This window comes from Eschrichtius robustus, chromosome X (genome assembly GCF_028021215.1).
Source record: "Eschrichtius robustus isolate mEscRob2 chromosome X, mEscRob2.pri, whole genome shotgun sequence".
NCBI lineage: Eukaryota > Metazoa > Chordata > Mammalia > Artiodactyla > Eschrichtiidae > Eschrichtius > Eschrichtius robustus.
Genome location: NC_090845.1, coordinates 105,446,387 through 105,473,590, shown reverse-complemented (window position 1 = coordinate 105,473,590; position 27,204 = coordinate 105,446,387). Strand labels below are relative to the sequence as shown.

Sequence of the window (27,204 nt, the reverse complement as noted above, 5' to 3'; positions counted from 1 at the left end):
TCCCCTTTCTCCTATCCGATTTCATTTAGGGATCATTGTGGAGTGCAATTTAAAAAATCCTGGCTAGCAGGATAAAATCCAAGTCTGAAGGCTCTCTATGATCTGGCCCTAGCCTACCTGTTCATCCTCATCTCCTGGTATTCCTATGGTTTTTTGTTGTTGTTGTTGTTTGTGTTTTTGAACAGCAAGCATTGATCATCTCATATAGTTTCTGTGGGTCAGGAATTTAAGAACAGCTTAGCTGGATGGTTCTCGTCTCTCATGAGGCTGTGGTTAAGAGGTCGACCACGGGTGCAGTCATTTGAAGTCTTAATTAGGGCTGGAGGTTCCACTTCCAAGGTGGTTCACTCACATGGTTGGCAGCTGAGTGCTAACTGTTGGGAAGAAGCATTAGTTCTTTAGAACAAGGATCTTCCATAGGGCTGCTTGAGTATCCTCGTGACATGGCAGCTGGCTTCCCACAGTGTGAGTAATCCAAGAGAGAGCGAGTTGGAAGCTAAAATGTCTTTTATGACCAAGACTCAGAAGTTACACACCATCATTTCTTCAATGTCTTATTGGTGTCACAGGTCAGCTGTGTTCATTGTGGGAGGGCATTATACAAGGATTATTGACATTATTATGTCAATACCAGGGGGCGAGAATCATTGGGGCCATCTTAGATGCTGCTACCACAACCAGGGAGAATGTTTTATTTTGTCTTTGGCCTTTCCTATCTCACATATTCCTAGAGATTAAGGACAAGAAAGAAAATCAAGGTCCATTAAGTCCAAATATCTAGCTCATATTAATCACTTCTTTATAATTGTACCACTTAAAACCCTTGTCTTATTTGTATTAGAGTCTCAATATCTCAGGAAGATGAACTTTTTTTCTTTTTTGGCTGTGCCATGCGGCTTGCGGGATCTTAGTTCCCCGACCAGGGATTGAACCCGTGCCCTCTGCAGTGGAAGCATGGAGTCCCAACCACTGGACTGCCATCTTTCATTTAGTATATTTTCAAGGCTCATCCATGTGTAGAATGACTCAATGAATCATTCTTTCTTTTTTTTTTTTTTTGGCTGCGTTGGGTCTTCGTTGCTGTGCGTGGGCTTTCTCTAGTTGCAGCCAGTGGGGGCTACTCTTCGTTGCGGTGTGCGTGCTTCTCATTGCGGTGGCTTCTCTTGTTGCAGAGCATAGGCTCTAGGCTCGTGGGCTCAGTAGTTGTGACACACGGGCTTAGTTGCTTCACGGCATGTGGGATCTTCCTGGACCAGGGCTCGAACCCGTGTCCCCTGCATTGGCAGGCAGATTCTTAACCACTGCGCCACTAGGGAAGTCCTGTGTTTTTGTTTTTTTTTAAACTAACTTTTTAAAGTATTATGGCTAATGCTGCTGTAAACATTTGTGTACAAGTTTTTGTGTGAACATGCTTTTGGTTCTCATGGGTGGATATGTATGAGTTGCTGGATCATATGGTAACTCTGTGTTTAACCTTTTGAGGACCTGGAAGAGTGGTTTCAAAAGCAGTTGCACCATTTTACGTTCTTGCCAGTAGTGTATGAGGGTTCCTGTTTCTCCACATCCTTGCCAATAATGGTTATTGTCTGCCTTTTTGATATAGCTATCCTAGTGTGTATGAGATGGTATCATTGTGGTTTTGATTTGCATTTCCCTGATGGCTAATGATGTTGAGCTTTTCACGTCCTTATTGGTCATTTATGTATCTTCTTTGGAGAAATGTCTAGTCAAATTCTTTGTCCATTTTTGGGCTTCCCTGGTGGCACAGTGGTTAAGAACCTGCCTGCCAATGCAGGGGACATGGGTTCGAGCCCTGGTCCGGGAAGATCCCACATGCCGCAGAACAACTAAGCCCATGCACCACAACTACTGAGCCTGCGCTCTAGAGCCCGCGAGCCACAACTACTGAGCCCACGTGCCACAACTACTGAAGCCCGCGCGCCTAGAGCCCATGCTCCGCAACAAGGGAAGCCACTGCAATGAGAAGCCCGCGCACTGCAATGAAGAGTAGGCCCCAATTGCCGCAACTAGAGAAAGCCCACGCACAGCTACAAAGACCCAACACAGCCAAAAATAAATAAATAAAATAAATAAATTAAAAAAAAATTCTTTGTCCATTTTTTAAATGGAGTATTTGTGTTTTTTATTGTTGTAAGAATTTTTTATTATGGATACTAGTCCCTTATCAGATATATGATTTACAAATATTTTTTCCCATTCTGTGGGTTGCCTTTTCACTTTCTTGATGGTATTCCTGAAAGCACAAAAGGTTTTCATTTTAATTGTCCCATTTATCTATTTTTTCTTTGATTGCTTGTGCTGTAGGTGTCATATTTTTAAAACCATTGCCTGATCTAAGGTCTTGAAGATTTATACTTATGTATTCTAACAGTTTTATAGGTTTGGTTGTTACCTTTTTTTTTTTTTTGCTGCACCTTGGTATGTGGGATCTTAGTTCCCTGACCAGGGATCGAACCCACACCCCCTGCACTGGAAGCGCAGAGTCTTAACCATTGGACCACCAGGGAAGTCCCAGTTCTTACCTTTAAGTCTTTCATCCATTTTGAGTTAATTTTTAAATTTTTTGTTCATTTATTTTTTGGCCATGCCACACAGCTTGTGGGATCTTAGTTCCCTGACCAGGGATCAAACCTGGGCCCCCTGCAGTGGAAAAATGCAGAGTCCTAACCACTGGACCACCAGGGAACTCCCCATTTTGAGTTAATTTTTGTACATAGTGTGAGGTAGGGATCTAAATTAATCCTTTTGTGTGTGGATATCCAGTTATCCTGGTACTATTTATTGAAAGACTATTCTTTCCCCCATTGAATGGTCTTGGCACCACTGAAAATAAATTAACCATATATGTATCGGTTTATTGTGGACTCTCAGTTCTGTTCCATTGACCTATATGTCTGTCCTTATGCCAGTACCACCCTGTCTTGATTACTGTGGCTTTGTATTAAGTTTTGAAATTATGTGCGAGTCCACCAACTTTGTTCTTCTTCAAGACTGTTTTGTCTATTCTGGATTCCTTACAATTCCATGTGAATTTTAGGATCAGCTTGTCAATTTCTGCAAAAAAGCCAGCTGGGATTTTGATAGGGATTGTGTTGAAGTTGTAGATTCATTTGGAAAGTATTGCCATCTTAACAATATTAAGTCTTCAATCCATGAACATGAAGTGTCATTCCATTTACTTAGGTCTTTAATTTCTTTCAGCGATGTTTTGTAGTTTTCAGTGCACAAGTTATGCACTTCCTTTGTTAAATTTATTCCTAAGTATTTTATTCTTTTTGATGCTATTGTAACTGGACTTCTTTTCTTAACTTCGTTTTTGGATTGTTCATTTCTAGTGTATAAGACTACCATTAATTTGTGAATATTGATCTTATATCCTGCAGCTTTGCTAAACTTATTAGTCCTAATAGTGTGTGTGTGTGTGTATGCTTTAGGGTTTCTATGTATAAGATTATATCATCTGCAAATAGAGATGGTTTTACTTTTTCCCTTCCAATCTGGATGCTTTTTATTTCTTTTTCTTGCCGAATTGCCCTGGCTAGAACTTCCAGTGCAGTGTTGAATAGAAGTGTTGAGAGGATATCCTTGTCTTCTTCCTGATCTTAGAGGGAAAGGTTTCAGTTTTTCACCATTAAATATGATGTTAGTTTATGTGGCTTAGTAGATGTGAATTTTTCATAGATGCCCCTTTTAAGGTAGAGGAAGTTCCCTTCTATTTCTAGTGTATTGAAGGGGCTTTGAATTTTGTCAGATGCTTTTTATGCATCTGTTAAGATGATCATGTGTGTTTTCTCTTTTATTCTATTATTATAGTGTATCGCATTGATTGATCTTTTTTTGTATGTTGCACCCATCTTGCATTCCTGGGATAAATTCCACTTGGCCATGTGGTGTAAACCTTCTTTATATGTTGCTTGATTCAGTTTTGCCTGTATTTTTAAAAAATTTTATTTATTTATTTTATTTTTGGCTGCGTTGGGTCTTCGTTGCTGTGTGCAGGCTTTCTCTAGTTGCGTCAAGTGGGGGCTACTCTTCGTTGCGGTGCACGGGCTTCTCATTGCGGTGGCTTCTCTTGTTGCGGAGCACAGGCTGTAGGCGTGCAGGCTCAGTAGTTGTGGCACATGGGCTCAGTAGTTGTGGCTCGCAGGCTTAGTTGCTCTGCGGCATGTGGTATCTTCCCGGACCAGGGCTCGAACACGTGTCCCCTGCATTGGCAGGCGGATTCGTAACCACTGCGCCACCAGGGAAGCCCCTGTATTTATTTTTTGTTTTGAGGATTTTTGTCTGTATATTCTTAAACAATATTGATCTCTAGTTTGTTGTTTTTGTTGTTCTTGTGATATCTTTGGCTGGTATTGAGGTAATACTGGCCTCATAGGATGAGTTGGGAAGTGTTTCTTCCTCTTTTGAAGTTTGTGAAGCATTGGTCTTAATTCTTCTTTGAACTTTTGGTAGAATTCCCCAGTGAAGCCACTGGTCCTGGACTTTTCATTGTGCAAAGATTTTGATTACTAATTCAATCTCTTTATGCTTGTTATAGTCTATTCACATTTTCTATTTCTTTTCCAGTGAGTTTTGGTAGTTTGTGTTATTCTATCATTCTAGGAATTTGTCCTTTTCATCTAGGTTATCTAGTTTGTTGGTACATAGTTGTTCATAGTATAATCTTAGAATCTTTTTTATGTCTGTAAGATCAGTAGTACTCCCTTGATTTTTTTAGGTCCCAAGAACATTAGACTATTTGTAATTCTGTGAATATGCTGTACTGTTTTGCCTTTTGCACATAGTTCTCCCTCTGCCTGAAATACTGTTTTCTATCAGGACTGTTGACTTAAACATCACACCTGCATGAAGCCTTCCATGACTGACTCAGACCGACTTGGTGCTCCCACCTCTGTGTTCCCATTACACCATATACATTCCTCCATTTAAGAACTTACCTCCATGGTTATAATTTTCCTCACTAAACTGCAATTCTTATAAGAATTCATTTAGTCAGTATTTATTGCAGTATTATGCTTAGCTCTGGGGATAGTGTGTGAGACAGGCATGGTCTCCACTGACCTCTGATCTCATGGACCTTGCAGTCTAGTGGGATGACAGAAAAATAAAGTAATTATGATTATGGTAAGTCATATGAATGAAACAAAGGGCTCATAAAGAATCACATGAAAACCTCTTCGAAAAGGTGTTCAGGGAACGCCTCTATGTCTAGGTGATAGTTGAACTGAGACCAAAAAAGATGAGAATGCGACAGGCTTGGCAAAGTGGTGAGAAGAGCATTCCGTGCAGAGAGAAGAGTGTGTGTGAAAGTTCAGAGGTGGGAAAGCACTTGTTTGTTCCAAGAACAAAAGAAGGCTGGTGCGAGAGTGCACAGTGAGGTAGGGAGGGAATGTAGGAGATGAGGCTGGGCCCCATTCTCTGCTCAGTCAGTGCCTAGAAGGCCATGGTAAGGAGTTTCCATTTTATTCTAGCTGTCTTGGGAAGCCACTCTTGCCTCTATTTAGATAATGATTTAGAGTGAGATGGTAATGGAAGAAAGTTCTAGAATAAGCGATCAGAATTTTTATTTTAGATATGAATTTAGAGTGGAGAAGGCCTAACTATCATACACACGATTGATTTGACCACACAGAAATCTAAAATTTCCATGGGGGGAAAAAGTCAAAGACAAATGTCAAACTGGGGAAGAAATATTTGCAAGGCCCCTTAACGTTTGCAAGTCTCCATAATATAAAATAAAAAGACAACTCAATACACCAAAAATATGAACTGACAGTTCACAGAAAAGAAAATACAAATGCCTCTTAAATATATGAAAAGATGCCTGACTTCGCTGATTAAAAAAAGAAATGCAAATTATGAGATCACATTTTTCACGTGCCAGATTGGCAATAATACATTTTAATAACATACTGTGTCGGTGAGACTGTAAGGAAACAGGAAGTCTCACATTGGTGGTGGGGGTATAAATTGCTTCAACTTCTCTAGAGAGTGATTTGGCTGTATCTATCAGAATTTAAAGTGGATACACTCTACGAGTTTATCCAGCAGGTAAAAGACATTTTGCTTCATCCATACAAACGGATGGAATGTGGCCCTTAAAGAGAATGAAGCAACTCTTTATCAGTTGATGGGGAAGGATCACATATATTTTTTGAGCAAGATTTTTAAGTGTGACAGAAAGATAGACAAGATGAAAAGGCAGAGGGCTATGTACCAGATGAAGGAACAAGATAAAACCCTAGAAAAACAACTAAATGAAATGGAGATAGGCAATCTTCCAGAAAGAGAATTCAGAAAGATGATAGTGAAGATGATCCAGGACCTCGGAAAAAGAATGGAGGTAAAGACCGAAAAGATGCAAGAAATATTTAACAAAGACCTAGAAGAATTAAAGAACAAACAAACAGAGATGAACATACAGTAACTGAAATGAAAAATACACTAGAAGGAATCAACAGCAGAATAACTGAGGCAGAAGAACGGATAAGTGACCTGGAAGACAGAATGGTGGAATTCACTGCTGAGGAACAGAATTAAGAAACAAAGAATGAAAAGAAATGAAGACAGCCTAAGAGACCTCTGGGACAACATTAAACGCAACAACACTCGCATTATAGGGGTCCCAGAAGGAGAAGAGAGAGAGAAAGGACCCGAGAAGATATTTGAAGGGATTATAGTCAAAAACTTCCCTAACATGGGAAAGGAAATAGCCACCCAAGTCCAGGAAGCTCAGAGAGTCCCATACAGGATAAACCCAAGGAGAAACACGCCGAGACACATAGTAATCAAATTGGCAAAAATTAAAGACAAAGAAAAATTACTGAAAGCAGCAAGGGAAAAACGACAAATAACATACAAGGGAACTCCCATAAGGTTAACAGCTGATTTCTCAGCAGAAACTCTACAACCCAGAAGGGAGTGGCATGATATACTTAAAGTGATGAAAGGGAAGAACGTGCAACCAAGATTACTCTACTCGGCAAGGATCTCATTCAGATTTGATGGAGAAATCAAAAGCTTTACAGACAAGCAAAAGCTAAGAGAATTCAGCACCACCAAACCAGCTTTACAACAAATGCTAAAGGAACTTCTCTAAGTGGGAAACACAAGAGAAGAAAAGGACCTACAAAAACAAACCCAAAACAATTAAGAAAATGGTAATAGGAACATACATATTGATAACTACCTTAAACGTGAATAGATTAAATGCTCCAACCAAAAGACACAGGCTTGCAGAAAGGATACAAAAACAAGACCCATATATATGCTGTCTACAAGAGCCCCACTTCAGACCTAGGGACACATAGAGACTGAAAGTGAGGGGATGGAAAAAGATATTCCATGCAAATGGAAATCAAAAGAAAGCTGGAGTAGCAATACTCATATCAGATAAAATAGACTTTAAAATAAAGAATGTTACAAGAGACAAGGAAGGACACTATATAATGAACAAGGGATCAATCCAAGAAGAAGGTATAACAATTATAAATATATATGCACCCAACATAGGAGCACCTCAATACATAAGACAACTGCTAACAGCTCTAAAAGAGGAAATTGACAGTAACACAATAATAGTGGGGGACTTTAATACCTCACTTACACCAATGGACAGATCATCCAAACAGAAAATTAATAAGGAAACAGAAGCTTTAAATGGCACAATAGACCAGATAGATTTAATTGGTATTTATAGGACATTCCATCCAAAAACAGCAGATTACACTCTCTTCTCAAGTGTGCACGGAACATTCTCCAGGATAGATCACATCTTGGGTCACAAATCAAGCCTCAGTAAATTTAAGAAACTTGAAATCATATCAAGCATCTTTTCTGACCACAATGCTATGAGATTAGAAATGAATTACAGGGAAAAAAACGTAAAAAACACAAACACATGGAGGCTAAGCAATACGTTACTAAATAACCAAGAGATCACTGAAGAAATCAAAGAGGAAATCATAAACTACCTAGAGACAAATGACAATGAAAACACGAAGATCCAAAACCTATGGGATGCAGCAAAAGCAGTTCTAAGAGGGAAGTTTATAGCTATACAAGCCTACCTCAAGAAACAAGAAAAACCTCAAGTAAACAATCTAACCTTACACCTAAAGGAACTAGAGAAAGAAGAACAAACAAAACCCAAAGTTGGGAGAAGGAAAGAGATCATAAAGATCAGAGCAGAAATAAATGGAATAGAAACAAAGAAAACAATAGCAAAGATCAATAAAACGAAAAGCTGGTTCTTTGAGAAGATAAACAAAATTGATAAACCATTAGCCAGACTCATCAAGAAAAAGAGGGAGAGGACTCAAATCAATAAAATTAGAAATGAAAAAGGAGAAGTTACAACAGACACTGCAGAAACACAAAGCATCCTAAGAGACTACTACAAGCAACTCTATGCCAATAAAATGGACAACCTGGAAGAAATGGACAAATTCTTAGAAAGGTATAACCTTCTAAGACTGAACCAGGAAGAAATAGAAAATATGAACAGACCAATCACAAGTAATGAAATTGGAACTGTGATAAAAAATCTTCCAACAAACAAAAGTCCAGGACCAGATGGCTTCACAGGTGAATTCTATCAAATACTTAGAGAAGAGCTAACACCCATCCTTCTCAAACTCTTCCAAAAAATTGCAGAGGAAGGAACACTCCCAAACTCATTCTATGAGGCCACCATCACCCTGATACCAAAACCAGACAAAGATACTACAAAAAAAGAAAATTACAGACCAATATCACTGATGAATATACATGCAAAAATCCTCAACAAAATACTATCAAACAGAATCCAACAACACATTAAAAGGATCATACACCATGATCAAGTGGGATTTATCTCAGGGATGCAAGGATTCTTCAATATACGCAAAACAATCAATGTGATACACCATATTAACAAATTGAAGAATAAAAACCGTATGATCATCTCAATAGATGCAGAAAAAGCTTTTGACAAAATTCAACACCCATTTATGATAAAAACTCCCCAGAAAGTGGGCATAGAGGGAACCTACCTCAACATCATAAAGGCCATATATGACAAACCCACAGCAAGCATCATTCTCAATGGTGAAAAACTGAAAGCATTTCCTCTAAGATCAGGAATGAGACAAGGATGTCCACTCTCACCACTATGATTCAACATAGTTTTGGAAGTCCTAACCACGGCAATCAGAGAAGAAAAAGAAATAAAAAGAATACAAATCGGAAAAGAAGAAGTAAAACTGTCACTGTTTGCAGATGACATGATACTATACATAGAGAATCCTAAAGATGCCACCAGAAACCTACTAGAGCTAATCAATGAATTTGGTAAGGTTGCTGTATACAAAATTAATGCACAGAAATCTCTTCCATTCCTATACACTAATGATGAAAAATCTGAACGAGAAATTAAGGAAACACTCCCATTTACCATTGCAACAAAAAGAATAAAATACCTAGGAATAAACCTACCTAGGGAGACAAAAGACCTCTATGCAGAAAACTATAAGACACTGAAAGAAATTAAAGATGATACTAACAGATGGAGAGATATACCATGTTCTTCGATTGGAAGAATCAATATTGTGAAAATGACTATACTACCCAAAGCAATCTACAGATTCAATGCAATCCCTATCAAATTACCAATGGCATTTTTTACAGAACTAGAACAAAAAATCTTAAAATTTGTATGGAGACACAAAAGACCCCGAATAGCCAATGCAGTCTTGAGGGAAAAAAACGGAGCTGGAGGAGTCAGACTCGCTGACTTCAGACTATACTACAAAGCTACAGTCATCAAGAAAATATGGTACTGGCACAAAAACAGACATGTAGATCAATGGAACAGGATAGAAAGCCCAGAGATAAACCCATGCACCTATGGTCAACTAATCTATGACAAAGGAGGCAAGGATATACAATGGAGAAAAGACAGCCTCTTCAATAAGTGGTGCTTGGAAAACTGGACAGGTACATGTAAAAGTATGAAATTAGAACACTCCCTAACACCATACCCAAAAATAAACTCAAAATGGATTAGAGACCTAAATGTAAGACCGGGCACTATAAAACTCTTAGAGGAAAACATAGGAAGAACACTCTTTGACATAAATCACAGCAAGATCTTTTTTGACCCACCTCCTGGAGTAATGGAAATAAAAACAAAAATAAACATATGGGACCTAATGAAACTTCAAAGCTTTTGCACAGCGAAGGAAACCATAAACAAGACGAAAAGACAACCCTCAGCATGGGAGAAAATATCATCTGCAAACAGTGACAGCTTTACTTCTTCTTTTCCGATTTGGATTCCTTTTATTTCTTTTTCTTCTCTGATTGCTGTGGCTAAAACTTCCAAAACTATGTTGAATAATACTGGTGAGAGTGGGCAGCCTTGTCTTGTTCCTGATCTTAGTGGAAATGGTTTCAGTTTTTCACCATTGAGGACGATGTTGGCTGTGGGTTTGTCATATATAGCCTTTATTATGTTGAGGAAAGTTCCCTCTATGCCTACTTTCTGCAGGGCTTTTATCATAAATGGGTGTTGAATTTTGTCGAAAGCTTTCTCTGCATCTATTGAGATGATCATATGGTTTTTCTCCTTCAATTTGTCAATATGGTGTATCACGTTATACATAGAGAATCCTAAAGATGCTACCAGAAAACTACTAGAGCTAATCAATGAATTTGGTAAAGTAGCAGGATACAAAATTAATGCACAGAAATCTCTTGCATTCCTATACACTAATGATGAAAAATCTGAAAGTGAAATTAAGGAAACACTCCCATTTACCATTGCAACAAAAAGAATAAAATATCTAGGAATAAACCTACCTAAGGAGACAAAAGACTTGTATGCAGAAAATTATAAGACACTGATGAAAGAAATTAAAGATGATACAAATAGATGGAGAGATATACCATGTTCTTGGATTGGGAGAATCAACATTGTGAAAATGACTCTACAACGCAAAGCAATCTACAGATTCAATGCAATCCCTATCAAACTACCACTGGCATTTTTCACAGAACTAGAACAAAAAATTTCACAATTTGTATGGAAACACAAAAGACCCTGAAGAGCCAAAGCAATCTTGAGAACGAAAAATGGAGCTGGAGGAATCAGGCTCCCTGACTTCAGACTATACTACAAAGCTACAGTCATCAGGAGAGTATGGTAGTGGCACAAAAACAGAAATATAGATCAATGGAACAGGATAGAAAGCCCAGAGATAAACCCACGCACATATGGTCACCTTATCTTTGATAAAGGAGGCAAGCATATACAGTGGAGAAAAGACAGCCTCTTCAGTAAGTGGTGCTGGGAAAACTGGACAGGTACATGTAAAAGTATGAAATTAGAACGCTCCCTTACACCATACACAAAAATAAACTCAAAATGGATTAAAGGCCTAAATGTAAGGCCAGACAATATCAAACTCTTAGAGGAAAACATAGGCATAACACTTTATGACATAAATCACAGCAAGATCCTTTTTGACCCAGCTCCTAGAGAAATGGAAATAAAAACAAAAATAAACAAATGTGACCAAATGAAACTTAAAAGCTTTTGCACAGCAAAGGAAACCATAAACAAGACCAAAAGACAACCCTCAGAAGGGGAGAAAATATTTGCAAATGAAGCAACTGACAAAGGATTAATCTCCAAAATTTACAAGCAGCTCATGCAGCTCAGTAACAAAAAAACAAACAACCCAATCCAAAAATGGGCAGAAGACTTAAATAGACATTTCTCCAAAGAAGATATACAGATTGCCAACAAACACATGAAAGAAAGCCATAAAAAGAAACGAAATTGAGTTATTTGTAGTGAGGTGGATGGAGTTAGAGTCTGTCATACAGAGTGAAGTAAGTCAGAAAGAGAAAAACAAATACAGTATGCTAACACATATATATGGAATCTAAGGGGAAAAAAAAGGTCATGAAGAACCTAGTGGTACGGGGAATAAAGACACAGACCTACTAGAGAATGGACTTGAGGATACGGGGAGGGGGAAGGGTAAGCTGGGACAAAGTGAGAGAGTGGCATGGACATATATACACTACCAAACGTAAAATAGATAGCTAGTGGGAAGCAACCGCATAGCACAGGGAGATCAGCTCGGTGCTTTGTGACCACCTAGAGGGGTGGGATAGGGAGGGTGGGAGGGAGGGAGATGCAAGAGTGAAGAGATATGGGAACATATGTATATGTATAACTGATTCACTTCATTATAATGCAGAAACTAAAACACCATTGTAAAGCAATTATACTCCAATAAAGATGGTAAAAAAAAAAAGAATGGGAGAAAATATTTGCAGATGAATCAATGGACAAAGGATTAATCTCCAAAATATATAAACAGCTCATGCAGCTCAATATTAAAAAAGCAAACAACCCAATCCAAAAATGGGCAGAAGACCTAAATAGACATTTTTCCAAAGAAGACATACGGATGGCCAAGCGGCACATGAAAAGCTGCTCAACATCACTAATTGTTAGAGAAATGCAAATCAAAACTACAATGAGGTATCACCTCACACCAGTTAGAATGGGTATCATCAGAAAATCTACAAACAACAAATGCTGGAGAGGGTGGGGAGAAAAGGGAACCCTCTTGCACTGTTGGTGGGAATGTAAATTGATACAGCCACTATGGAGAACAGTATGGAGGTTCCTTAAAAAACTAAAAATAGAATGACCATATGACCCATCAATCCCACTACTGGGCATATACCCAGAGAAAACCATAATTCAAAAAGACACATGCACCCCAATGTTCATTGCAGCACTATTTACAATAGCCAGGACGTGGAAGCAACCTAAGTGTCCATCAACAGATGAATGGATAAAGAAGATGTGGCACATATATACAATGGAATATTACTCAGCCATAAAAAGGAACGAAATTGGGTCATTTGTAGAGACGTGGATGCAGCTAGAGACTGTCATACAGAGTGAAGTAAGTCAGAAAGAGAAAAACAAATATCGTATATTAACGCATATATGTGGAACCTAGAAAATGGTACAGATGAACCGGTTTGCAGAGCAGAAATTGAGACACAGAAGTAGCGAACAAACGTATGGACACCAAGGGGGGAAAGTGGCAGGGGGTGGTGGTGTGATGAATTGGGCGATTGGGATTGACATGTATACACTGATGTGTATAAAATTGATGACTAATAAGAACCTGCTGTATAAAAAGATAAATAAAATTAAGTTTAAAATAAAAATGATTTTTAAGTGAACAAAAAGGTAGAGAGTAGTATAAGGTATGCTACATTTGTCTTAAAAGGAAGAGAAAAAAATATTTTCTTTATATGCCAAGAAGGATTCTTTGGTTGTATCATCGACTCTTTCTGGGAGGAACTGAGGAAACCGGAAACAGTATTTGCCTCTGGTGAAGAGAACTGGGTATGTGGAAGATGAGTAGGGAGGATATTTACCTTTCACATTATACTCTTTCATATACCATGTGCACATGTTACCTATTTTAAAAATCGAAACAGGAAGGGAAAGTGCAGAGACCGGTCAGGAAGCTGTGTCAATAGTCTGGGGCAGAGATACTGGTGCCCTGGGCTGAGATGGTGGCAGGAGGGTGGAGACAAGTAGACAGGTTCAAGACCTTTTTTGTAGATACAGTAAAATCCACAGGATTTGCTGACGAAATAGGTTGTGGGAGATGAGGGAAAGAGAAGACAAAGATGAGTCCCAGGTTTCTGTTAAGCAACTGGATGGGTGGAAGAATCTTTATTTCCCAGTTGATTATCTAAGGCAGTGTTGCATGGGCTCTTGAGCTTGACTGCCAGGGCTTGAATTCAACGTATTCTACTTCCTAACTCTATGACCTTGGGTGAACTATGTAACTGCTTTGTGCTTAGGCGCCCTCAACTGTAAAATGGGAATGATAACATGGCCTACCTCACAGGGTTGTTGTAAGGATCAAATGAGCTAGTACACATACAGTTTAGAACAGCCCCTGGTACATAATAAAAGCTATACCAGTGATCGCCACTCTTGTTGTTGTTGTCATTGTTACTGTGACCCCAACTGCCGCTGTGACCACAGCTACTACCACGCCTCCTCCTTTGTCAGGGAGGTGCCTGCCCCATTTTAGGGGCTCAGTAAGTGTTTGTGGAAGGAAGGAATGCTTTAAAATGAATACATGTGTAAATAAGCAGCTGAGCTATGAAAGGATAACTTTTGAAAAGCCCTTTTAGCATTTGAAGAAATGAGCTAGTGAGGTTGGTAGGTTATGAGATTTGTTCGTATCTTTTTTTTTTTTTTAACTTCCATTTTCTGCGCAGGCCTGAAGGCATTGAACGACAGTACAGGAAGAAATGTGCAAAGTAAGTATTAACAGTGTGGGTTTCTCCGAGCATAAGCAAGTAGAGGCAATGATGTGTTAGGAGAAGGATCATTTGGAGACAATTCTCTGATATATCTTTGTCTCTGTAATCTTTCCTGCCTTCAAACTTCAATTATGCAAATACCAATATGCTTCTTAAAGAGATGCAACTGACCAAGTTACATCTCCGACCAGCTGGCCACAAAAATGGGTTTTTAAACATAGTATTATTTTTTCACTGAGGTGTAACTTATATATAATAAAATTTGCCCTTCCTAAGTGTACAGTTTGATGAGTGTTGACAAAAACATAGAGCCATGTAACATCACCACTCCTGTGACATAGACGTTTCCAGTGCTCCTTTGCAATCAGTCTCCTTCCTCACCCCTCCCCTCGCCAGCACTGATCTGCCTTCTGTTACCGTGGTTTTACCTTTTCTAAAATGTGATGTAAATTCTACAGTATGTGTTCTACTACATACAATATGTATCTCTTCCATCTGGTTTCTTTCATGTAGCATGATGCTTTGGGGGTTCATTTGAGTTGTTATGTGTATCAGTAATTTGTTCCTCTTTATCGCTGAGTAGTAGTCATTGCACCACAGTTTGTTTAACCATTGACCTGTTGAAGGGCATTTGAGTTGTTAATGGCTTTGGCTATTATAAATAAAGCTGCCATGAACATTCTAGTATAAATCTTTTGGGAATATGTGTTTTCTCTTGGAGTGGAATTGTTGGGTCATATGGTAAATGTAACATAGTGTAATTTTCTTTTGATATTTATTATTTGTTTATTTTGGTTGCACCGGGTCTTAGTTGTGGCAGGCAGGCTCCTTAGTTGTGGCACACGGGCTCCTTAGTTGTGCCATGCAAACTCTTAGTTGCAGCCTGCATGTGGGATCTAGTTCCCTGCTCAGGGATTGAACCTGGGCCCCCTGCATTAGGAGTGCAGAGTCTTAACCACTGCGCCACCAGGGAAATCCCAACATAGTGTAATTTAATACAAACTTATTTATAAAGTCTGTCATAGGACTACAGACCCAAGAACTTTAGAGACTGTTATTTAAAGATATATATGATTTCCAGCTTTAGGCTGTTAACAGTGAGAATATTAAACTATAATAAGTTTAATCTTGTTGATGAATTACAGTTCAATTTTGGCTCTCAGAAGACTCAGACTAGAATTAAAGCAGGGAAATGGCTAAGAAGGCATTTTAGTTTACAGCCACATTAGATTTGTTAGACTGCTTTAATCATATCTTATGGGTATGGGTCTACTTCACTTAGCTGAAGAAGTATAATAGAAGTGACCAACCAGGGCTTCCCTGGTGGTGCAGCGGTTAAGAATCCGCCTGCCAATGCAGGGGACACGGATTCGAGCCCTGGTCTGGGAAGATCCCACATGCCCAGCCGTAGAAGCCCAGCCATCAGTGATTCTTATCAAGTTGTTTTGGGAAACACTGGGAAGAGCTAAGCATCAGTTTATGCCACGAACACAAATATTCCCAGAGTCTAAGCACGCTTTGTGAAGCACCGTTTTGGGGATTTGGATTCTGAGGCCTCCTTGAGATTCACTCTGCTGTTTGCAGGTGCGGGCTGCCACTCTTCTACCAGTCCCAACCGAAGAATGCTCCTGTGACCTTCATTGTGGATGGAGCAGTAGTCAAGTTTGGTCAGGGTTTTGGGAAGACGAACATATATACTCAGAAACAAGAGCCTCCTAAGAAGGTAATTATCACTGAAGGAGACAGATGGGTTAATATAGCTACAGATTTAGCCCTAAAATTTTAAATAAGATTATGGTGCATGAGAAACTGCCCTTTATTAAGAGAATGCCATTTTTGTGAATGAGCAGATGCTACAAAATTGTAACACCTATTATGTGTTCTCTTTTCTTTCCTACATCTGCTCTATGAGTAAAGTTAGAAATGGTATGGTTTTTATTCACATTTACTTCCTTTGAAATTTCTTCTTTTTCCAACGTGAACAATTAAAATTGAATGAATAAGGCTAGTCTTTAAATATACTTTTAAAAACCCTTGATGGCAAATACTAGAAAAATATAATGCAAATTAAAAGGTGGGCACTTTTAGATAGGCCAGCCTGTCCCAAGGAGGTCCCCTGCCCCCAGGAGCCAGGCTTGTACACTTGCACACACCCACTCACACATACACACTCACACACACACGACTCACAGAGCCTCTTGAGGTGAACTAGACTGATTCCTCTTCCTGCAACTCCAGGTGATGATGACGAAACGGACTAAAGACATGGGCAAGTTCAGCTCTGTCACTGTGTCTACTATTGATGAAGAGGAAGAGGAGATTGAGGCTGTAAGTGCTTCTGCTCTCGGGGGAATTGGAATGGGGGGCGGGGGGAGGGGACTCTCGAGCCAGAGCATCGAGTAACAGAATAACTAGAAACTTCGCTCGTAGATCTTGCTCTGCTACTAAGGAACGCTGTGATACCGGGCTGGTTCCTGTTTCCCTGGATCTCAGGGACATCTCTGTAAGATAAGGAGCAGGGAGTTGGACTAGATCAGTCATTTTTTTCATACTGTTTTTTGAGATGCCTTAGGGGGCAAATCCCTCCTCATCCCTCTTCAGTTGAAAAACTACTGGGCTCAGCAATTTCAAGTCCCTTCCAGTCCAGCTCTGATGGTGTGGGAGTCTGTCCTTAGCAAGAGCAGCAATTACCTTTATGGTATTTCAGTATAATGATGTTTACAGAGAGATGTTATCTGTTATTTAAACGTGGTTTCGGTTGAAACCTGACTCTCCCAGATTATGGAAAAGCTGAAGAGTTGAAAGGGAGCAGAGTCTTGCCATTTCAGTAATAATTTCATAATTTGAGGACTATAAACTTCTCCCGAGGTCTCTGTTGCTCCTCTTTGGTGAGACTGCTGGCCTAAGGGTGCTTCTTTCTTCCCTCAGAGAGAAGTTGCTGACTCGTATGCGCAGAATGCCAAGGTGATTGAAAAGCAGCTGGAGCGCAAAGGCATGAGCAAGAGGCGGCTGCAGGAGCTGGTGAGTGGCGGGGGCGGGGGGTGGCAGGCGCTGGGCTGGACTGTTTGGGTTCCTCGGTCTGAAAGACCCTCCGGCAGGCACGGGAATCCTTTCGGAAGTCTGTCGGGGGTTATGGTGTGGCTGGCTGCCAGGTGTCTAACCGTGGGCCGTGGCTGTCAGTACATACCCTACTCTGGGACAGTGACCACAGGATCCAGGCCCCAAATGATAGTTCTTGTTAGCCAACCCCAACGAGAATGATAAGTTAATCTGCTACTTGTGGGCCAAGGTCAGGAGTTCAAGATCGGGGCTCATGGGTGCTCTCCCAGGGTATGAGGCATACAGTGGGGCTACATTGGGGCGCCAGGATTGGGGCTGGTCGCTGCTTCTTAAAGCACTGCTTCCACCACCACTGTCTGCACTATTCCTGGGCTCTTTATGGAGCACGCACATCTGTATGTGATGGTGCCTATGTTTCTGTTTTCCTGATAATAAGTTACTTATGATATTTCTTTCAACTCAGACATCCCAGCATTGGTGCCTCATCGAAAAGTATACCAGTCTATTCTACTGACTGTAGAGCGGTTTTTGGTGACAGAGGTAGTGGGTCTTGAGAGCTGCTTTACCTTGCCATAGTGATCTAGAGCAGTGCTTATCAGATTTTCTGAGGTGAAGGACCAGTGCTTGCTTCTTGTTTTAAAATTTGTCAAGAGTAGATTTGTAATTTATAAAATGCAATAAAAATGAATTTGCCTGAATTCTTCTTACGAGGTTATTTTAGTTTATTATTCCTCTGTCAAATTGCTATAAAAGTTTCTAAATGCTTACTCTCAATTTTTGTGGGTATCTTCATGGACCGCACAACTTTAAGTAGCACTGTTCTAGAACAGTGTTCTTCCTCCTGTTCTGCCACAAATAGGATACTGATATGTCATGATATTGATTCCTCCAGTCCTTCAGGGGTCCTGGAGCTGTGGGATCCCTACGCCGATAGACCACAGCCCTGTGTGTTTACCCCATTTTACCATACAGATATTATTATCTTCAATGTGTGTCATAACATCAGAAAGGTTGGAAAGCAGTTGCTAGAGTTTCATCACAATTTTAGAAACACGGTTCTAGTTTGTATACTAAATGAGCATGAGGGGATAGTGTTGGGGCAGTTAGAATAAGGCAGGAAAATCAGAATTTCATGTCACGTATCAGGACATATACTTTTCTTCCTTTCCAGGCTGAACTGGAAGCCAAGAAAGCGAAAATGAAGGGAACCTTGATTGACAACCAGTTCAAATGATCAGGACCTTTCTGTGAACCCAGACTGGAGACAGGCATTGAGATCAGGAAGAAAAAGAGCGTTTTCTTGACTACATGGACTGGTTCCTACCTTTATGCCCCAGCAGAAGGCTTTACGTGGCTTACCAGTGATTCTCCTACATTCGGTGAGGTCTTTGAGTCCATCTGACCTGCTTTCTAGAGATGGATTTTTCTCAGTCTTTCTGAGTATAGGTCTTCTGTACTATTTTTTGGCCATTTGAAGTAAACTTCTTCATCTGTGTAGAAGCTCTGTGAATAGATCAGTGCTTCAGTGTGTCTAGCTTCTAAAGGAGCTATTCTTATTCCTTCAAAGTTAATAAAATGTTTAAAGATTTTTGAAAAAAATATGATGTCATAGAAAAAAGTAACACGAATTACATTTAATGTTACAGCAAGCCAGATCCTTTTAAGTGGCTCTGTCTCTGTTCTTAGACTGGCAGGTATTGGCTAGGGTTTGAATCTCTCTACTGTCAGAGAAAATCCATAACAAGCCAGAATCTGCATAAAGTTTCCTTTACCTCAAATGTTAAAACTCTAGGCACGCCAACCCTTATGAGATGTTGTACATGCAGAAGGAAAAGCCAGATTCAAGTGAGGGGGTAGGATACCTCTGATCCGAATGAAAATGGGGTCTTGGTAAGCAACCCAAGGGAGCTACCATCCTGTCAAGCAGCTAAGAGCCCTTAGTAACCTCTATTCTATTTTCTGTCTCTATGAATTTGCCTATTCTAGGTACCTCGTGTGAGTGGAATCTACAATATTTGTCCTTCTATGTCTGGCTTATTTCACTAAACATAGTGTTTTCAAGGTTCATCCATGTTATAGCATGTAACAAAATGCCATTCCTTTTTTGGCTTAGTAAATCCCACTGTGTGTATATACCATATTTTGTTATTCATCGGTTGATTGACACTTGGGTTGTTTCCACCTTGTAGCTATTGTGAATCATGCTGCTGTGATCATTGGTGTACAAATATTTGTTCAAATCCCTGCTTTCAGTTCTTTTAGATGTGCAGTGTAGGTAGTAGCAGAGTTGTTGGATCATATCGTAGCTCTACGTTTAACCTTTGAGAAACTGCCAAACTGTTTTCTACAGTGTCATCTTGTTTTTATTTTTATTTTTATTTTTTTTTTAAATAAGAAAAAAGAAACAATGTTTTATTTTAAAGAAAATGAGTGCAACCTATCTTTATATCCTCTTATCCATCAGCATCACCTTTTGAATCTTTTGAGTGGAGAGGAACCAAAAGTACACCTCAAATAGAAATAGAAAAGCACAGTGGACTGAACACTGTCAGATTTGTGTTAAATCCCAGCGCTCCTGCTTCATAGTTGTGTTAACTCTAAGAAAGGCACTTCACCTCTCTGAGCCGCAGTTTCTTCATCAGAAAAAGACAATAGGTACAATAGCACCTTGTAGGGTTTATATTAGAGAGCATAATGAATGCAAAGTGCCTAGCACCGTGTCTAGCTTGCTGGCATGCAATAAATAGCATCATCATTCTAGAGAGAGGTTCATCGAGGCAAAAGCAACTCACCAAGTTTTATAATCACTCACTGTCTGATAAGCAGCCAAATTTTGTAAATTCTGGGATGTAATGGCAGGGAGGCCTTGTCAATGGCTTTTCTTTTTTTTTTTTAACATCTTTATTGGAGTATAATTGCTTTACAATGGTGTGTTAGTTTCTGCTTTATAACAAAGTGAATCAGTTATACATATACATATGTTCCCATATCTCTTCCTTCTTGCATCTCCCTCCCTCCCACCCTCCCTATCCCACCCCTCTAGGTGGTCACAAAGCACCGAGCCGATCTCCCTGTGCTATGCGGCTGCTTCCCACTAGCTATCTATTTTACATTTGGTAATGTATATATGTCCATGACACTCTCTCACCCTGTCACATCTCACCCCTCCCCCTCCCCATATCCTCAAGTCCATTCTCTAGTAGGTCTGTGTCTTTATTCCTGTCTTGCCCCTAGGTTCTTCATGACTTTTTTTTTCCCTTAGATTCCATATATATGTGTTAGCATACTGTATTTGTTTTTCTCTTTCTGACTTACTTCACTCTCTATGACAGACTCTAGGTCCATCCACCTCACTACAAATAACTCAATTTCGTTTCTTTTTATGGCTGAGTAATATTCCACTGTATATGTGTGCCACATCTTCTTTATCCATTCATCCGATGATGGACACTTAGGTTGCTTCCATGTCCTGGCTATTGTAAATAGAGCTGCAGTGAACATTTTGGTACATGACTCTTTGAATTATGGTTTTCTCGGGATATATGCCCAGTAGTGGGATTGCTGGGTCGTGTGGTAGTTCTCGTTTTAGTTTTTTAAGGAACCTCCATACTGTTCTCCATAGTGGCTGTATCAATTTACATTCCCACCAACAGTGCAAGAGTGTTCCCTTTTCTCCACACCCTCTCCAGCATTTATTGTTTCTAGATTTTTTGATGATGGCCATTCTGACCGGTGTGAGATGATATCTCATTGTAGTTTTGATTTGCATTTCTCTAATGATTAATGATGTTGAGCATTCTTTCATGTGTTTGTTGGCAATCTGTATATCTTCTTTGAAGAAATGTCTATTTAGGTCTTCTGCCCATTTTTGGATTGGGTTGTTTGTTTTTTTGTTATTGAGCTGCATGAGCTGCTTGTAAATTTTGGAGATTAATCCTTTGTCAGTTGCTTCATTTGCAAATATTTTCTCCCCTTCTGAGGGTTGTCTTTTGGTCTTGTTTATGGTTTCCTTTGCTGTGCAAAAGCTTTTAAGTTTCATTTGGTCACATTTGTTTATTTTTGTTTTTATTTCCATTTCTCTAGGAGCTGGGTCAAAAAGGATCTTGCTGTGATTTATGTCATAGAGTGTTCTGCCTATGTTTTCCTCTAAGAGTTTGATAGTGTCTGGCCTTACATTTAGGTCTTTAATCCATTTTGAGCTTATTTTTGTGTGTGGTGTAAGGGAGTGTTCTAATTTCATACTTTTACATGTACCTGTCCAGTTTTCCCAGCACCACTTATTGAAGAGGCTGTCTTTTCTCCACTGTATATGCTTGCCTCCTTTATCAAAGATAAGGTGACCATATGTGCATGGGTTCATCTCTGGGCTTTCTATCCTGTTCCACTGATCTATATTTCTGTTTTTGTGCCAGTACCATACTGTCCTGATGACTGTAGCTTTGTAGTATAGTCTGAAGTCAGGGAGCCTGATTCCTCCAGCTCCATTTTTCGTTCTCAAGATTGCTTTGGCTCTTCGGGGTCTTTTGTGTTTCCATACAAATTGTGAAATTTTTTGTTCTAGTTCTGTGAAAAATGCCAGTGGTAGTTTGATAGGGATTGCATTGAATCTGTAGATTGCTTTGGGTAGTAGAGTCATTTTCACAATGTTGATTCTTCCAATGCAAGAACATGGTATATCTCTCCATCTATTTGTATCATCTTTAATTTCTTTCATCAGTGCCTTATAATTTTCTGCATACAGGTCTTTTGTCTCCTTAGGTAGGTTTATTCCTAGATATTTTATTCTTTTTGTTGCAATGGTAAATGGGAGTGTTTTCTTAATTTCACTTTCAGATTTTTCATCATTAGTGTATAGGAATGCAAGAGATTTCTGTGCATTAATTTTGTATCCTGCTACTTTACCAAATTCATTGATTAGCTCTAGTAGTTTTCTGGTAGCATCTTTAGGATTCTCTGTGTATAGTATCATGTCATCTGCAAATAGTGACAGCTTTACTTCTTCTTTTCCAATTTGGATTCCTTTTATATCTTTTTCTTCTCTGATTGCTGTGGCTAAAACTTCCAAAACTATGTTGAATAATAGTGGTGACAGTGGGCAACCTTGTCTTGTTCCTGATCTTAGTGGAAATGGTTTCAGTTTTTCACCATTGAGGACGATGTTGGCTGTGGGTTTGTCATATATAGCCTTTATTATGTTGAGGAAAGTTCCCTCTATGCCTACTTTCTGGAGGGCTTTTATCATAAATGGGTGTTGAATTTTGTCGAAAGCTTTCTCTGCATCTATTGAGATGATCATATGGTTTTTCTCCTTCAATTTGTTAATATGGCTTCACCCCCTTTAGCCACAAACTCCTTGGATATCATCTACACCACCTGTGAGAGCCAATACTCTGCTCTGACCACAGCCTCCTACCATTGCTGCTCTTTCATACTCTTACTTCCACTAAACCTGTTTTGTTTTGTTTTTAGATTTGAAGAGAGATTATTATTATTTTTTTCATTGAAGTATAGTTGATTTACAATATTGTGTTAGTTTCAGGTGTATGACAGTGATTTGGTTATACATACATATGTATATATCTATATTTTTTCTATTCTTTTCCATTATAATTTCTTTGTTCTTCTTTCTCTAGTTTCTTTAGGTGTAAGGTTAGATTGTTTACTTGAGACTTTTCTTGTTTCTTTAGGTAGGCTTGTATAGCTATAAACTTCCCTCTTAGAACTGCTTTTGCTGCATCCCATAGGTTTTGGATCTTCGTGTTTTCATTGTCATTTGTCTCTAGGTATTTTTTGATTTCCTCTTTGATTTCTTCAGTGATCTCTTGGTTATTTAGTAACGTATTGTTTAGCCTCCATGTGTTTGTCTTTTTTATGTTCTTTTCCCTGTAATTCATTTCTAATCTCATAGCGTTGTGGTCAGAAAAGATGTTTGATATGATTTCAATTTTCTTAAATTTACTGAGGCTTGACTTGTGACCCAAGATGTGATCTATCCTGGAGAATGTTCCGTGCGCACTTGAGAAGAACGTGTAATCTGCTGTTTTTGGATGGAATGTCCTATGTATATCAATTAAATCTATCTGGTCTATTGTGTCATTAAAAGCTTCTGTTTCCTTATTTATTTTCATTTTGGATGATCTGTCCATTGGTGTAAGTGAGGTGTTAAAGTCCCCCACTATTATTGTGTTACTGTCGATTTCCTCTTTTAGAGCTGTTAGCAGTTGCCTTGTGTATTGAGGTGCTCCTATGTTGGGTGCATATATATTTATAATTGTTATATCTTCTTCTTGGATTGATCCCTTGATCATTATGTAGTGTCCTTCCTTGTCTCTTGTAACATTCTTTATTTTAAAGTCTATTTTATCTGATATGAGTATAGCTACTCCAGCTTTCTTTTGATTTCCATTTGCATGGAATATCTTTTTCCATCCCCTCACTCTCAGTCTGTATGTGTCCCTAGGTCTGAAGTGGGTCTCTTGTAGACAGCATATATATGGGTCTTGTTTTTGTATCCATTCAGCGAGCCTGTGTCTTTTGGTTGGGGCATTTAATCCATTCACGTTTAAGGTAATTATCGATATGTATGTTCCTATGACCATTTTCTTAATTGTTTTGGGTTTGTTTTTGTAGGTCCTTTTCTTCTCTTGTGTTTCCCACTTAGAGAAGTTCCTTTAGCATTTGTTGTAGAGCTGGTTTGGTGGTGCTGAATTCTCTTAGCTTTTGCTTGTCTGTAAAGCTTTTGATTTCTCCATCAAATCTAAATGAGATCCTTGCCGGGTAGAGTAATCTTGGTTGTAGGTTCTTCCCTTTCATCACTTTAAGTATATATCATGCCACTCCCTTCTGGGTTGTAGAGTTTCTGCTGAGAAATCAGCTGTTAACCTTATGGGAGTTCCCTTGTATGTTATTTGTCGTTTTTCCCTTGCTGCTTTCAGTAATTTTTCTTTGTCTTTAATTTTTGCCACTTTGATTACTATGTGTCTCGGCGTGTTTCTCCTTGGGTTTATCCTGTATGGGACTCTCTATGCTTCCTGCACTTGGGTGGCTATTTTCTTTCCCATGTTAGGGAAGTTTTCGACTATAATCTCTTCAAATATCTTCTCGGGTCCTTTCTCTCTCTCTTCTCCTTCTGGGACCCCTATAATGCGAATGTTGTTGCGTTTAATGTTGTCCCAGAGGTCTCTTAGGCTGTCTTCATTTCTTTTCATTCTTTTTTCTTTATTCTGTTCCGCAGCAGTGAATTCCACCATTCTGTCTTCCAGGTCACTTATCCGTTCTTCTGCCTCAGTTATTCTGCTATTGATTCCTTCTAGTGTAGTTTTCATTTCAGTTATTGTATTGGTCATCTCTGTTTGTTTGTTCTTTAATTCTTCTAGGTCTTTGTTAATCATTTCTTGCATCTTCTCAATCTTTGCCTCCATTCTTATTCCGAGGTCCTGGATCATCTTCACTCTCATTATTCTGAATTCTTTTTCTGGAAGGTTGCCTATCTCCACTTCATTTAGTTGTTTTTCTGGGGTTTTTTCTTGTTCCTTCATCTGGTACATAGCCCTCTGCCTTTTCATCTTGTCTATCTTTCTGTAACTGTGGTTTTTGGTCCACAGGCTGCAGGATTGTAGTTTTTCTTGCTTCTGCTGTCTGCCCTCTGGTGGTTGAGGCTATCTAAGAGGCTTGATGGGAGGCTCTGGTGGTGGGTAGAGCTGACTGTTGCTGTGGCGGTCAGAGCTCAGTAAAACTTTAATCCACTTGACTGTTGATGGGTGGGGCTGGGTTCCCTCCCTGTTTGTTGTTTTGCCTGAGGCAACCCAACACTGGAGCCTATCTGGGCTCTTTGGTGGGGTTAATGGTAGACTCTGGGAGGGCTCACGCCAAGGAGCACTTCCCAGAACCTCTGCTGCCAGTGTCCTTGTCCCCACGGTGAAACAGAGCCACCCCCCGCCTCTGCAGGAGACCCCCCAACACCAGCAGGTAGGTCTGGTTCAGTCTCCCCCAGGGTTACTGCTCCTTCCCCTGGGTCCCGATGCGCACACTACTTTGTGTGTGCCCTCCAAGAGTGGGGTCTCTGTTTCCCCCAGTCCTGTCGAAGTCCTGCAATCAATTCCCACTAGGCTTCAAAGTCTGATTCTCTAGGAATTCCTCCTCCCGTTGCCGGACCCCCAGGTTGGGAAGCCTGATGTGGGGCTCAGAACCTTCACTCCAGTGGGTGGACTTCTGTGGTATAAGTGTTCGCCAGTCTGTGAGTCACCCACCCAGCAATTATGGGATTTGATTTTACTCTGATTGCGCCCCTCCTACCGTCTCACTGTGGCTTCTCCTCTGTCCTTGGACGTGGGGTATCCTCCTTGGTGAAGTCCAGGGTCTTCCTGTCAATGATTGTCCAGCAGCCAGCTCCCATTATAATCTCTTACACGATATTGAATATAGTTCCCTGTGCTATGCAGTAGGACCTTGTTGCTTATCTATTTTATATATAGTAGTGTGCATCTGTTAATCCCATACTCCCAATTTATCCACCCACCCGCCCCCCTTTGGTACCCATAAGTTTGTTTTCTGTGTTTCTGAGTCTGCCTCTGTTTTGTAAATAAGTTCATTTGTACTATTTTTTAGATTCCACATATAAGTGATATCATATAACATTTGCCTTTCTCTGCCTGGCTTCACTTAGTATGATAATTTCTAGGTCCATCCATGTTGCTGCAAATGGCATTATTTCATGCTTTTTTATGGCTGAGTAATATTCCATTGTATATATGTACCACATCTTTGTTATCCATTCATCTGTCCATGGACATTTAGGTTGCTTCCATGTCTTGGCTATTGTTAACAGTGCTGCAGTGAACATTGGGGTGCGTGTATCTTTTCAAATCATGGTTTTCTCCAGATATATGCCCAGGAATGGGATTGCTGGATCATATGGTAACTCTGTTTTTAGTTTTTAAAGGAACCTCCATACTGTTTTCCCCAGTGGCTGCACCAATTTACATTCCTACACCCTCTCCAGCATTTATTATTTGTAGACTTTCTGATGATAGCCGTTCTGACTGGTGTGAGGTGATACATCATTGTAATTTTGATTTGCATTCCTCTAATAATTGTTGAGCATCTTTTCATGTGCTTTTTGGCCATCTGTATGTCTTTTTTTAAGAAAATGTATGCCCATTTTAAAAAATGTATGCCCATTTTTTGATTGGGTTTGGATTTTTGTTATTGAGTTGTGTGAGCTGTTTATATATTTTGGAAATAAAGCCCTTTTTGGTCACATCATTTGCACGTATTTTCTGCCAGTCCATAGGTTGTCTTTTTGTTTTGTTGATGGTTTCCTTTGCTGTGCAAAAGCTTATAAGTTTGATTAGGTCCCATTTGTTAATATTTGCTTTTATTTCTATTGCCTTGGGACTGACCTAAGAAAACATTGCTATGATTTATGTCTGAATGTTTTGCCTATGTTCTCTTCTAGGAGTTTTATGGTGTCATGTTTTATATTTAGGTCTTTAAACCATTCTGAGTTTATTTTTGTGTATGGCATGAGGGTGTGTTTCATTGATTTACATATGGCTGTCCAGCTTTCCCAACACCACTTGCTGAAGAAACTGTCTTTTCTGCATTGTATATTCTTGCCTCCTTTATCAAAAATAAGGTGACCATATGTGCGTGGGTTTATCTCTGGGCTCCCAGTCCTGTTCCATTGATCCATATGTCTGTTTTTGTGCAAGTACCATGCTGTTTTGATTACTGTAGCTTTGTAGTATTGCGTGAAGTCTG

General features: G+C 39.5%; 1 protein-coding gene and 1 non-coding gene across 3 annotated transcripts in view; one reads left to right on the top strand and one right to left on the bottom strand.

Annotated features, from left to right (window-relative positions):
* The window catches only part of STEEP1 (STING1 ER exit protein 1), a 28,414-nt gene extending 6,933 nt beyond the window's left edge, over positions 1-21,481 (top strand). The window contains exons 3-7 of one of the 2 annotated variants that reach the window (XM_068533171.1): positions 14,338-14,379; positions 15,967-16,105; positions 16,621-16,710; positions 17,311-17,403; positions 18,614-21,481. In XM_068533171.1, coding sequence (XP_068389272.1) covers positions 14,338-14,379; positions 15,967-16,105; positions 16,621-16,710; positions 17,311-17,403; positions 18,614-18,676 — 427 coding nt within the window. In that variant the 3' untranslated portion in view covers positions 18,677-21,481. The remainder of the gene's footprint in view (positions 1-14,337; positions 14,380-15,966; positions 16,106-16,620; positions 16,711-17,310; positions 17,404-18,613) is intronic. The other variant, XM_068533172.1, reaches the window with a different exon arrangement.
* TRNAK-UUU (transfer RNA lysine (anticodon UUU)) lies at positions 2,632-2,706 on the bottom strand. Its single transcript has one exon. It is a non-coding gene; the product is annotated as a tRNA-Lys (tRNA).
* Positions 21,482-27,204: the final 5,723 nt, after the last annotated feature.